The sequence below is a fragment of the Oncorhynchus masou genome, chromosome 30 (assembly GCF_036934945.1).
Source record: "Oncorhynchus masou masou isolate Uvic2021 chromosome 30, UVic_Omas_1.1, whole genome shotgun sequence".
NCBI classification, from domain to species: domain Eukaryota; kingdom Metazoa; phylum Chordata; class Actinopteri; order Salmoniformes; family Salmonidae; genus Oncorhynchus; species Oncorhynchus masou.
This window is the reverse complement of record NC_088241.1, coordinates 13,774,763-13,789,099: the sequence shown is the minus strand read 5'-3', so window position 1 is coordinate 13,789,099 and position 14,337 is coordinate 13,774,763. Positions and strand designations below refer to the sequence as shown.

General features: G+C 44.9%; 1 protein-coding gene across 4 annotated transcripts in view; it reads right to left on the bottom strand.

The window, feature by feature from the left end:
* LOC135522099 (protein spire homolog 1-like) overlaps positions 1–14,337 on the bottom strand; it is a 53,396-nt gene that overhangs the window by 32,508 nt on the left and 6,551 nt on the right. For all 4 annotated transcript variants that reach the window (XM_064948054.1, XM_064948056.1, XM_064948055.1 and 1 more), the window contains exon 2: positions 9,302–9,330. In XM_064948054.1, the coding sequence (XP_064804126.1) occupies positions 9,302–9,330 (29 nt within the window). The remainder of the gene's footprint in view (positions 1–9,301; positions 9,331–14,337) is intronic.

Sequence of the window (14,337 nt, the reverse complement as noted above, 5' to 3'; positions counted from 1 at the left end):
ACAGCCACCACTAACATTGAGTGGCTGCTGCCAACACACTGACTCAACTCCAACCACTTTAATAATGGGAATTGATGGGAATTGATGTAAAATATATCACTAGTCACTTTAAACAATGCTACTTAATATAATGTTTACATACCCTACATTATTCATCTCATATGTATATACTGTACTCTATATCATCTACTGCATCTTTATGTAATACATGTATCACTTTAAAACTATGCTACTTTGTTTACATACCCTACATTACTCATCTCATGTATATACTGTACTCGATACCATCTACTGCATCTTGCCTATGCCGTTCTGTACCATCACTCATTCATATCTTTATGTACATATTCTTTATCCCTTTACACTTGTGTGTATAAGGTAGTAGTTTTGGAATTGTTAGATTACTCGTTGGTTATTACTGCATTGTCGGAACTAGAAGCACAAGCATTTCGCTACACTCCCATTAACATCTGCTAACCATGTGTATGTGACAAATAAATTTGATTTCATTTTTGATTTGATCAAGGATGATCAATGGAAACAGTTTGCTATGAAACTCAAAATTGAGCTCAGATGCAAAGGGTCTGAATACTTATGTAAATAAGGTATTTCGGTACTTTATTTTAATACATTTGTAAAAAAAACAAAACTGTTTTCACTTTATCATTATGGGGTATTGTGTGTAGATTGATGAAGAAAAAATTTATTTAATCAATTTTAGAATAACGCTGTAACGTAACATAATGTGGAAAAGGTCAAGGGGTCTGAATCCTTTCCAAATGCAAAGTAAAACAAGAGAGAGGCTTTTGGCACGAACATATAGGCCATCACCAGCAAGTGAACTGAGCATCATTGGGTGAGTCAGTGAAACTGGAAAGCATGTTAAGGACTATCATTTCTTCCTCATTATACAATATGTGTTTGCACAAATCTAGGCCTAGGCTATTGATGGATTCAAGACAATGTCGTTTTCATTGATCTCAAATTCTCAGTTTGTCAGTGTCAAAGTAGCCTGTCATTTCAATCGTTTGTTCGATATTAGGGTGCTTTCAAGACAAATGGGACTCGGGGGGGAAAAAAGGTTGAATCATGACGTCAGTGATCTTCAGGTCGGAAACTCGGAGTCCTAGCAAGAGGCCAGAGTTCCCCACTTGGAATTCTGAGTAGGATGACCATTCAAAACAAATTTTTACAGTGGAGCTCGTTTTTTCCCAGATTTCCCAAATGTCTTGAACGCACTGAAGTCTGACCCAGTTTCGAGTTCCCAGTTGTTTTGAACGTGGCATTAAAAAAAAAAGTCTCCAGTCATGTAAAATGACATAGAATTTCATGAAATGCGTTTATAAAAGGCCAACAATGTTAGGGACCATAGGCCACGTTTTTTTCCCCCACATGGCTGCAATTTCTGTAAGTGCCTCTACTATACTGCTCTATGTCACTACGCAAATGTGATAATATGCATGCAATGCTTTATTATAAAGGTGATTTTCTTTTCTCATGCTTTCCTCAGAGCTCCCCATGTCACCGCTCTCTCACGCTCACTTTTTGTTCCTGGACCCCCTGATTTACAGATGAAGGACCGCTTAAGTCCAAATCTAATAGGTGTGTGAGAAAGATGTTAGCAGTCCCAGTCAATGCAGTGAAGCGGCTTCCCTTTATTAATCAGGTGAATCTGGCCTCTGAATGGCAGATCATGGAGAATGAGGCCAGAAGCTGGCCTAGCGTGCCAAGCCCGAGACAAAATACTGACGGAGAAATCACACCGGATTACACTGCAAACCTGAATGCTGCTGATGAACAGTGAGAAGGGAGAGAGATAAAAGGAGAAAGAAGGGGAGAGAGAGAAAAGGAGAAAGAAGGGGAGAGAGAGAAAAGGGGAGAGAGAGAAAAGGAGAAAGAAGGGGAGAGAGAGAAAAGGGGAGAGAGAAAAAAGGAGAAAGAAGGGGAGAGAGAGAAAAGGGGAGAGAGAGAAAAGGAGAAAGAAGGGGAGAGAGAGAAAAGGGGAGAGAGAGAAAAGGAGAAAGAAGGGGAGAGAGAGAAAAGGGGAGAGAGAAAAAAGGAGAAAGAAGGGGAGAGAGAGAAAAGGGGAGAGAGAAAAAAGGAGAAAGAAGGGGAGAGAGAGAAAAGGGGAGAGAGAAAAAAGGAGAAAGAAGGGGAGAGAGAGAAAAGGGGAGAGAGAAAAAAGGAGAAAGAGGGGGAGAGAAAAAAAGCGATGGAGGGACAGGGAATAAAGATAGATAGAAATAGAGAGGGAGAGAAGGAAAGAAAATTAAGTGAGAGAAAGGAAGAGAAAGAGAGAGCAAGAAAGTAAGAGAAAAGCGGGAGGGGTTTGGTGTGTTTTTGTAGATCAGACTTCATGGGCAAGGTCACAGGACCCTGTTCAGATCAATAATCATCCAGAAGGATTCATGTGAGTGGATCTGTCCTGACCTACTCTAGAACACAGAACACTACCCTGGCTCAGTGGGAACCTGGGGACCTCTGCACCCTGACGAGGATAGGCCCTCATTGTCTGGCTACACCCCACCCTGTCCTGCTCTTCCCTACCTCCCCTCTGATGTTACACCCCACCTCACTCTCCACTCTCTGCTGTTACACGCCCCGCCAGAGACACACAACAACACCATCTCTCCCCTGTGCTATGAGACCAGTCACTCTCAAATCCAAAATACTAAAGTCCGCCTATAAACTCTAAACAGCTATCATCCAGACTGCATTGTAGAACAACCCAAAGTGAACCTAGCTGTGATAGGCCCGACAGACACTAGGCAAGCCAAGTTAAGTCAACAGGAACCTCAAGCCTCTATTGTTGAGGTGTGTTTGACATTGTTCCTTGCTAGTCAAAGGTCATGAACCATGCATTGCATCCAGTCTGAAGAGCGAAGACAGAACAAAGGAATCAGAACACTGAGAAGAATCCCTCAGAAGAATGATGCGCCTAATAAACATGAAGGGAAACTTCTAGAGCATGGACAATAATGACTCAGTTAAATCCTTACGGTTCTCAGAAAAAGACATATGCGTGGGAGGTAGCCTAAACTGTAGGTAGATACCTAAACATTGACTGTGCAGATTTGATTGATTCCAGCTCTACATAAGACAACCCCAGGATCTGAGCAGCCTGTTAATTGATAGCTATAGCATGGTCTAAGTAGGTAGAAGACAGGGTGGTTTTAACAGCAATAAGTAGTATTTATTCCCTCAGTCAGGAGGAGAGCCAACACACACATGACTGTTCTAATGATTCATCACACTCTCCTTTCTTCGCAGACTTGTGACTAAACTAAGTGAAGGAATGGGGAGGGAGGAAGGAAGGAGTGGGTGTCATGAGATTGTGGATTTTAACTGTGCAGTGAAGCGCAGCCATGAGCAGGTAAAAGAACATCAAACAGACTGTCTGCGTTCCTCACATGGCGATCACAGAGATGACGAGAGAAAGAGAGCAAAAGAGAGAGCGAAAGAGAGAGAGTGAGCTGATCACGGGGCAGGGAATAGTTCTGCCACACGCATGCATGTTTTCTTCACACGCAATCCAACCTTTCCCTGTAAATACCATACCAGTACCACACCCTCCTGAGGTCAACATGAATATCTTAACGTACCACACCCTACCAAGGTTAGAGGTTTTAAATAGTCCAGATAGATAGAACTACTGTGTGTTAGGATGCCTCTGTGCAGCTTTCTGTCATTAAAGCCCACATGCAGCCTTTGTCATTTATTTTCAAATCATCACTGTATGTCATTTATATCACTCTGTGTATTTATTTAATAAAAATAACTCCAAAATATATATTTTGTATAACAGAGACCTGGTTTCAAGTGCAGGGCGCAGCAGGTGTTTATTGTAAAAGGACCACAGGAGGAGGCAGGTAGCTGGGTCCAGGGGCAGGCAGGAGGTCATACACAGGGGATCCAAAAAGGCAACAGTACAGGCACCGTTAGTGAGGCAGGCTAAAACTATCAATAACAACTCAATGTTTATATCCCAGGACAAATTAGCTAGCAACAGCAAGCTAGCTAAATAGGACAAATTAAAGTTGGCTAGCAAGTGCAAGCTAACTAGCTAAATTGCCATACATGTTTAATGCTTTTCGACCTGTCCCCAAATTAATGTCATTGGTTCAGAGTTTATTTTGATATTTTAACTTGTGTGTCGTGATCGCGTTTGGTGTGGGGGGGGGCAAAATAAATTTATGCACGATAGCACACGATGGCGCACGCGCAGCCGGTTTGGGTTCGGTGCTAGGCTTCAAGCTCCAACAAGCAGGACTAAGTGAAATAAAATAATGAAAATGGTAATTTAAAAACAACAATATAAATCATTAAACCATGGAGTGGTTATGGTCAGTGGGACTTAATACATTCAAGATCACATTTCATAGTACAAAACCTCAGGTACAAACAATGAATAACTGAAGTCCTAATAAACCACTCCAGTTGGGAGAGGAACCTTTGATCGTGTCTTCCCATATCAAGCCCAGGGTTCTGACATTAGAGTGAGGGAGTAAAAACACTCTCCTCAGGATAGGTTGTTCTCAGCTTGTCTCTGCTCCACTGACCTCTGAGAATTAACTTTGCATCCCAAATGGCACCCTATTTCCTATGTAGTGCCCTAAATGTGATGTTATTTGGGACGCGACCTACTGTAAGGCTGACAGTTCCACTGTCCTCTCTCAGAAGGCTATGATAGGTCACTAAGTTTGGCTCACAACAAGGAAAGCTGGGAAAGAGTCCTTCATAGGGTTGCAAAGGGAGGGTATGACAGGAGGTTGGTGGCACATTAATTGAGGAGGACAGGCATGTGGTAATGACTGGAGCGGAATAGGTGGACTGGTATCAAATACATCAAACACATGGTTTCCAGGTGTTTGATGCCATTCCATTTGCTCTGTTCCGACCATTATTATGAGTCGTTCTCCCCTCAGCAGCCTTCACTGGAGGTTATATTACTGGAAACTTTCAAAGTTTACCAGAAAATACCAGAATATTGGTAACTTTCAAGGATTTTATGTAATCTATCACAAGACATCTAGTGACCATTTTGGGTACTTCAGATTATCACCGGTGTCTGTAATTATATCAAATCAAATTGTATTTGTCATATGAGCCGAATACAACAGTGAAATGTTTACTTACAAGCCCTTAACCAACAATGCAGTTTTAAGAAAATACCTAAATAAATAAAGATAACAAATAATTAAAGAGCAGCAGTACAATAACAATCGCGAGGCTATATACAGGGGGTACCGGTACAGAGTCAATGTGCAGGGGCACCAGTTAATCAAGGTAATTGAGGTAATATGTACATGTAGGTAGAGTTTTTAAAGTGACTATGCTTGGACCTAGACTTGGCGCTCCAGTACCGGTAGCCGTGCGGTAGCAGAGAGAACAATCTATGACTAGGTTGGCTGGAGTCTTTGACACTGTCAAAGGCCCTCTATGTGGCCTTATCAAATCAAATGACATTTTATTTGTCACATGCGCTGAATAGAACAGGTGTAGGTAGATCTTACCGTAAAATGCTTACTTACAACACCATAACCAAAAATGCACCGTTTTTTATTTAACGTAAAGAAAATATTTGGTAAAAAATAATTTAAAAAATAAAACATTTAACACTGATTTATTTTACTATGTCAATATCTCTTTGTTATAAATATTTTTGGTGTCAAGCTGGTAACTTTGGTCCCAAAGATAAAGCAAAGACAAGATACTGAAGATTCCAGTAACTTTGGTAAATTACGGGTAGCTTACTAGCTTTGTAACCCTAGTCCAACACTACAAGGGTGTGTGTAGATATGTGTGACCAAGTGCAAATATGAAATGGCACCCTACTTCCAATCCCTACGCTCTGGCACTACTTTTTTCCAGAGAGTGGTAGAGAGTAGTGCACTATAGGGTGCTATTTCAGACGCTGACCACGTGTAGTAGCCTACATGGTACTCCGGTGCAGGGCCAGATCTTTGCTATTAGTGTGTTAATCAATTATTTGAATCGGCGCTAAAAGATTTTAGATAATTAAACTATTGGAGAAAATAATAATTTGAGAAATGAAGGGTTTGCAATTATACCTCCTCATTAGTCCTGTCACAGGAAATAAATCAGACTGCACAGCAGCCCCAGTAGGACAGGCATGTGGTAATGACTGGAGCGGAATGAAGTCCTTTAGCTGGCAGAAACCTATCAGAAACCTAACAGGAAGCCACTGTCAGACCATGTATTTCTACATACCATCAACAGTAGTCTCTCCTAATAGAATGTATAAAAAAAATCTAACATAGTACCTAGCCAGACAACATAATATTGGGTTCTGGGTTCCAAGAGATACACTAAATGGCCCAAAGAATGTGGACACCTGCTTGTCGAACATCTCATTCCAAAATCATGGGCATTAATACGGAGCTTGGCATTGTGCATGGTGATCTTAGACTTGTGTGTGGCCATGGGGAACCCATTTCATGAAGCTCCCCAAGAACAGTTCTTGTGCTGACGTTGCTTCCAGAGGCAGTTTGGAACTCGTAGTGAGTGTTGCAACCGAGGACAGAACATTTTTACGTGCTACGCGCGTCAGCCCTCGGCGGTCCCGTTCTGTCAGTTTCCATTTCACAATAACATCACTGACCCTCTGACCTATCTAAATGTATGTTCATGTAACTGTATGAAGCAATCTGAAATAGTAAATCTTGAAATGTGTAATAACTTGTAATATGAAAACTGGGGGAAAAAACTTAATGACTAAATATATCAACAACGAAAAAGTGAAGGGATTGATAGCAGAGGAGGGAAAGCAGGAAACCCTTCGATGTTCTTTAAGGGTTTTAGAATAGTTTTCATGATCATTTCATAACAGAGTTTATAGGTAAAGTAGAGGGCCTTGCTCTAGAGTCAAAGTGGTGATTTGAGAGAAGGCAAGAGGAGAGACGTTGTGCTCAACCCCATGACCTCTGAATCAGCCGACACCCCCCCTGATCCCCCGGCGTTCAACCACACACCCACTTTAACACACATTAAACTAAACCCATCAAACTATTTTCAAGATGGAATGAATGGGAATGTTCATAATTTCTCAGACACCATATTCAATTTAATTTAATTATCAGCAACTGATCAGAGAAGACAGTTTCTTCTTTGATCGTGTAGTTAATCAGTCCATTCATACTATTTCCAATAGAGTGGTCATTACTATGACTAGTCATTACTATGTTAACTGCCATAAACGTCCTCCAAACTTCAAAGGCTTACTCTTAAAAATCCCCCTCCCTGAACAGTTGAACTACAACAGAGAGGAGGACCAGCCTGCCTGGGACATAATGAAAGTATGAAATATAACCCAGCAGTAAGAAGCAGTAAGAGTAGCAAGATCACGAGACCAGAAAGGTTTACCAACGCTGGAGGCATCAACAGCAGTGTTACCAAGAAGACTAGCATTCTTCAGGAGTCACACAGGGGTTGTTTCCCCTTTATGTGACGTGTTCTACCCCTGTACTGAATACCAGGGAAGTGAACCCATGACTAACACTAATCTACACACAAAGCAACGTGCTATCTGCTAGCTAGCCAAAATCCTGATTTTGAGTTGGCCTGTGAGCAACATTATTTTAGTTCTCATGGAGGGTGACGTCACTGCACTGTGGGATACCAAGTTATCATCTGCTACATGTATGTGGTTCTACTGTACCTCCATTGCACTCTCAGTGTCTGGACCAAGAGAAAGTGGCTCAGCTGTCTCTGTCTGTCTTCATGGTAGTAAATTGTGCCACAACAACACAGGTTTCATATAGTTCAGTTTCATACAGCAGCATAGTAGAGATTGAATCACGTCAGTGACAGTGTTGGGGAAGTGGTGCGATCCAATCACGACCAATGTTTCTGAACTAAATTGCCCACACACACACACACACACACACACACACACACACACACACACACACACACACACACACACACACACGAGCTGTAATGCAATAAGACTGCTGGACCTGCAGTGATGTGGTGACAGTCAGAAGAGGGTGTTGGAATGAGGATAGACTTTCCAGTATTTTCTTTTCCTCAGCCAGGCTCTCACACATCACATCAGACACTGACTGACTGCACTAGGAGAACACATTTCTGCCATGAAGCAGCTTGGCAGGGATTTTGTTGACGCAGTTTCACTGCACATTCTCAGAGAGAGAGCGAGAGAGAGAGAGAGACTCCGTGTGTGTGTGTGTTCTATTCTCTCTCCACCTGCTCCCAGAGATCCATTACCAGGCAATCCCACACTACTCCAGGACTCCCAAATTCCACCCCACTGAAGACAGATTATTGGTGTTCAACAATACATTTAGCCCACCCTGAATACATGCAAGACACAGAGTAAACTGCAGTCATGTAGGACATTGATGGGAAATCGTTTCCTCATATCATATGCTCTAATACTACTAGCCTCGTGGTAATGATGATGACGTACTAACACACAAATATGCTAGCTAGACACGTCACCTGATACACAGAGAACAATAGCTATTGCTCCTCTTGAGCAGTAACCTCCTCCCAAGGCTGTGTGAGACTACTTGAACAGCACTGCTGTTCGCCCCTGATACAATTGTATTGAATGGAATTGAACTATTCCCATCACCATATCAGCTGGAGGAAGAGGCTGAGAAGAGGTTGCTGGGAAGGTAAATTACAATATAGCGCTCTAATTGGCCCTTTAGATGTCACCCAGAGCCAACATCAAGAGAGCTCGCATGGTGACATTCATTTCGCCAGCCCAGTCAGTCAGACCAGCTGAGAGCCTAGAGAGCCTGTAGTGAAGGACTATCTATCACTGATCTCCAAATAGACTCCATCATCGCTCCTGTTAGGACTCCTCCTTCCTTCTAGGTGTTATGATACATATGTTTTCAGATGTTCTTGTTTTAGTTAATGACTGCTAGTGTATTTGAAATTGCCTCACTGTCAATGACAGTCCCATGTCACACATAGCGTAGGTGTGGTCATATCCATTCTCTCCAGTCTAACCTCTGAGCTAGATGCTGTGAATGAGGTGTGCACTGCACAGACAGTATGGTAAAGCACTAGTGAAACCACCACCACAATGCCCCTGGCAGCAGGTTGAGTGTCAGGCATGTCATCAAGCAGGATTAACACGCCCTATGCTTGTACAGATAGTATCCATCCACCACTGTGACTGTTGCCGGCCCGGTTTCGCCAGGTATAATTCCATTGGAACACGGTCGGCCCTCCTGCTCAACATCTCTCATTCGTATTATTACAGACATCTTCCCAGAAACAAGGAAGTCAGAAACATGCCACTCACCTCTGTTGATGTGGCTGGGATGGATTTACCTGTGGGGACACAGAGGAGAGTTGTGATCAACAGGACATTTATGACTAAAGCAAAGCATCTTAAAATACATTGGCTTGGTTATGACCTGGATGTGAAACTATCTGTGACTGAGAAGGGCTTATGCAAACATGATGAACTCTCAGAGCAACAATAAGACGTTAACAACTGGCCCAACCAACACAGCCTTTCAGGTCAAAAGAGAGCATGTTTTGTTTTATAGTAAACCTTTACTGTAACTAAAACAGAGGCCACAATTCAATCAATTGCAGGTCAATTAAAATGTGAAAATCATGCCGCTGGGTCACTCAGAATGTTTCCGTACACCGTATCTGCAGGACAGATGTATGTGTCGATAATTCAATATGACAGTGTCTGCAGAGGAACCAGCATGTGAGGCGTCAGTTTGAACATGGTTAACAGGTCAACACCTCAGATTCAGCCTGAACATTCTTATTGAACCTGCAGTGTGTTTTCCCCCTTAATCTGTTTTATTGCTTTCATCTGGGCCTGATATGTCATGAGATACTGTATGCATTTAGGTCTCGCACATGAACCACCCCTGGGCGGCTGGCTGCAGTTGCCATGGCAACTCACTGGGAACTCAAACGCCAATCAGCCCAAGTCAGAAGGCCGACGAACAACAAAGGCTCCGGTGACTCCATGATGGAGTCACTAAGTGGCCATCAGCCATGAAGATAATCTGCTCAGTCAAACAAGGTTATTATTATCAGACCGTCAGAAAACAAAAGCTGTTTAATCAAGTGAGGCGGAACCCCCATCTTGAGCAAAATAGGTAAAGTACAACAGACGTGCATTATAACACAGACTACCATGGGTCTAACCTTGCCTATATGCTGTAGCACAGTAGTTAATAGGGCCAGCATTCTTTATATGACCGTAAACCTTACCAGGAAAAACAGGGTCCATGGAAAGAGAAGGAGGAAGAAGGAAGAAGATTGAGGAATGTGTCGTGAAGACAACATCATTTACTGGGTCACAGTCAATGAAAGCAGCAGTTCATTCTCACCACTTCGTTGGTGGCATGTGACTACTGATGACGCCCTGTCTCTGCATCTGCCTCTACCTCTGCCAGTCAGTCTCACTCTCACTGCCTCTACCTCTCTCACTGCCTCTACCTCTCTCACTGCCTCTACCTCTCTCACTGCCTCTACCTCTCTCACTGCCTCTACCTCTCTCACTGCCTCTACCTCTCTCACTGCCTCTACCTCTCTCACTGCCTCCACCCCTCTCACTGCCTCCACCCCTCTCACTGCCTCCACCCCTCTCACTGCCTCCACCCCTCTCACTGCCTCCACCCCTCTCACTGCCTCCACCCCTCTCACTGCCTCCACCCCTCTCACTGCCTCCACCCCTCTCACTGCCTCCACCCCTCTCACTGCCTCCACCCCTCTCACTGCATCCACCCCTCTCACTGCCTCCACCCCTCTCACTGCCTCCACCCCTCTCACTGCCTCCACCCCTCTCACTGCCTCCACCCCTCTCACTGCCTCCACCCCTCTCACTGCCTCCACCCCTCTCACTGCCTCTACCCCTCTCACTGCCTCTACCCCTCTCACTGCCTCTACCCCTCTCACTGCCTCCACCCCTCTCACTGCCTCCACCCCTCTCACTGCCTCCACCCCTCTCACTGCCTCTACCTCTGCCAGTCAGCCTCTGTCTCTGCCAGTCAGCCTCTGTCACTGCCTCTGCCAGTCAGCCTCTGTCACTGCCTCTGCCAGTCAGCCTCTGTCACTGCCTCTGCCAGTCAGCCTCTGTCACTGCCTCTGCCAGTCAGCCTCTCTCACTGCCTCTGCCAGTCAGCCTCTCTCACTGCCTCTGCCAGTCAGCCTCTCTCACTAACTCTACCTCTACCAGTCAGCCTCTGTCACTGCCACTACCAGTCAGCCTCTGTCACTGGCTCTGCCAGTCAGCCTCTCTCACTGCCTCTGCCAGTCAGCCTCTCTCACTGCCTCTACCAGTCAGTCTCTCTCACTGCCTCTACCAGTCAGTCTCTCTCACTGCATCTGACAGTCAGTCTCTCTCACTGCATCTGACAGTCAGTCTCTCTCACTGCCTCTACCAGTCAGTCTCTGTCACTGCCTCTACCAGTCAGTCTGTCACAAACTCTACCTCTGCCAGTCAGCCTCGGTCACTGCCTCTGCCAGTCAGCCTCTGTCACTGCCAGTCGGCCTTTGTCACTGCCAGTCGGCCTCTGTCACTGCCAGTCGGCCTCTGCCACTGCCAGTCAGCCTCGGTCACTGCCTCTGCCAGTCAGCCTCGGTCACTGCCTCTGCCAGTCAGCCTCTGTCACTGCCAGTCGGCCTTTGTCACTGCCAGTCGGCCTCTGTCACTGCCAGTCGGCCTCTGCCACTGCCAGTCAGCCTCGGTCACTGCCTCTGCCAGTCAGCCTCGGTCACTGCCTCTGCCAGTCAGCCTCGGTCACTGACTCTGCCAGTCAGCCTCGGTCACTGACTCTGCCAGTCAGCCTCGGTCACTGCCAGTCAGCCTCTGACTCTGCCAGTCAGCCTCTACCACTGCCAGTCAGCCTCTGACTCTGCCAGTCAGCCTCTGCCAGTCAGCCTCTGCCACTGCCAGTCAGCCTCTGCCACTGCCAGTCAGCCTCTGCCACTGCCAGTCTGTCTCTGTCACTGCCTCAGCCAGTCAGCCTCTGTCACTGCCTCAGCCAGTCAGCCTCTGTCACTGCCTCTGCCAGTCAGCCTCTGTCACTGCCTCTGCCAGTCAGCCTCTGTCACGGCCTCTGCCAGTCAGTCTCTGTCACGGCCTCTGCCAATCAGCCTCTGTCACTGCCAGTCAGCCTCTGCCACTGCCAGTCAGCCTCTGCCACTGCCAGTCAGCCTCTGCCACTGCCAGTCAGTCTCTGTCACTGCCTCTGCCAGTCAGCCTCTGTCACTGCCTCTGCCAGTCAGCCTCTGTCACGGCCTCTGCCAGTCAGCCTCTGCCTCTGCCAGTCAGCTTCTGCCACTGCCAGTCAGCCTCTGCCACTGCCAGTCAGCCTCTGCCACTGCCAGTCAGCCTCTGCCACTGCCAGTCAGCCTCTGCCACTGCCAGTCAGCCTCTGCCAGTCAGCCTCTGTCTCTGCCAGTCAGCCTCTGTCACTGCATCTACCTCTGCCCGCATACACATAGCTAAAATTCATCAATAGACTTTATTCAAGAAACTTCTAGGTTGTTCATTAACTTCAATAACGTGACCAAGCAGATTATATTTTGATCACCCTCTCCACATACACAATGACATGCTCTATTGTAATGTGACATCCTGCAAAACAACATGTTCAAATCATTTGCTTGTGACTGCTCCATTCATTGATGAGAAAAAAAACAAGATGGAAGCCTAATATTTCAGGACATCAACAGACCTACTCACAACCAATGTCCAATGGTCCTTATTTTCAAATCCAATTTATTTTAGAAAACCTGTTTTATATCAGCAGTTGTCACAAAGTGCTATACAGAAACCCAGCCTAAAACCCCAAACAACAAGCAATGCAGATGTAGAAGTATGGTGGCTAGGAAAAACTCCCTAGAAAGGCAGGAACCTAGGAAGAAACCTAGAGGAACCAGGCTTATTTTGACACTCAAAGTAATACAAAACAACTTGCTTTTGTTACTGCCATGCAGGAAACAGACAACGGACAAATCCTGTTATTCTCACACAAACTGGCAACATCATTGAAGGAAAGAAATCTGATACAGAGACCTGGAAGACGCTCAATACAAGTCCTCAGACACACAGAGAGAAAAGGAAATCATTTTCCTTTTCCACCTTAACCTGTTCTCTCTCTCTCTCTCTCTCTCTCTCTCTCTCTCTCATGCAATGCATTATCCATCACAGAGCTACAGCGTGACAATCTAAACAACTGCGAAGACACAGTAAACATTATGACAAATGGTATCAATCTGGGTAAGATCAGGAAACTGGGGAAATTGAGTAAAAGAGTAGCAACATTTTGTGGCACATCTATTTAGTCAGTTGGAATAGTGACATGGTTGGTGGGTCTGTGACAAATTGGTTGGAAGAATGCTCTCTCTCAGTTTTTCTTTCTGCATGTCTGTCTGTCTCTCTGAACACAGCTGGGATGGCTGATATGCCTCGGGGGAGACCCCTTGCTCTTTAGCCCAGTTAACCAGACATCAGAGTGGTCAGTCCTTCTGAGAATCCATCAAATATGGATATGATGTCACAAATCAGTGTTTAAAGATGTTATAATGGATTTAAGGCACCAGAAAAAGAAAGGCGTCGTAAGAATAAAGTTAGTCTATCTACATTAACTCATATGATGAGATTTAGTCATATTAATGTAATAATCACAGATGAATAAAGTGCAATAACACACATGATGATACCACATTTAATAACAGCATTGCCTGTAGAGTAGCCATCCGCAGACCAGTAGCAAACCATGCAAAACCTCCCATCCCCAATTACTATTACTGAGTTACGAACACACTGCCAGGCACGTCAAATAAAATACAGTACACCACATATTCCACCCTTACTATGCACAGTCCGTTCATTAATGCCAAAAAGGTCCCGTGTGTCTCAGCTGGCAGAGGATGGTGCTCGCAACGCCAGGGATGTGGGTTTGATTCCCACTGGGGACCAGTACAAAAAAAGTATGAAAATGTCTGCACACACAACTGTAAGTCACTCTGGATAAGAGTGTCTGCTAAATGACTCAAATGTAAAGGTAAAAAAGCTGATTAAGCATGGAGTACATTGAGTCTAAATCAAATAAGCCATCAAATTGACTCAGCACACATTGACTCAAGGTGTGTAACTGAGTAAGAGCTAGGGTACAGCTTCCCTGTGACACCATGGGTAAATAAATAAAGATAAATTGAGTCTGCTATCTGAGAATCTGATTATAGGATACTAGCGAGGAGGAAGATCGACAGGAACTCTCCACAAGCAAGACAAGACACATTACTTGTAATTCATAGTCACTTTCACAGGTAGCCTGATGACTCACAGTAAATTATTTC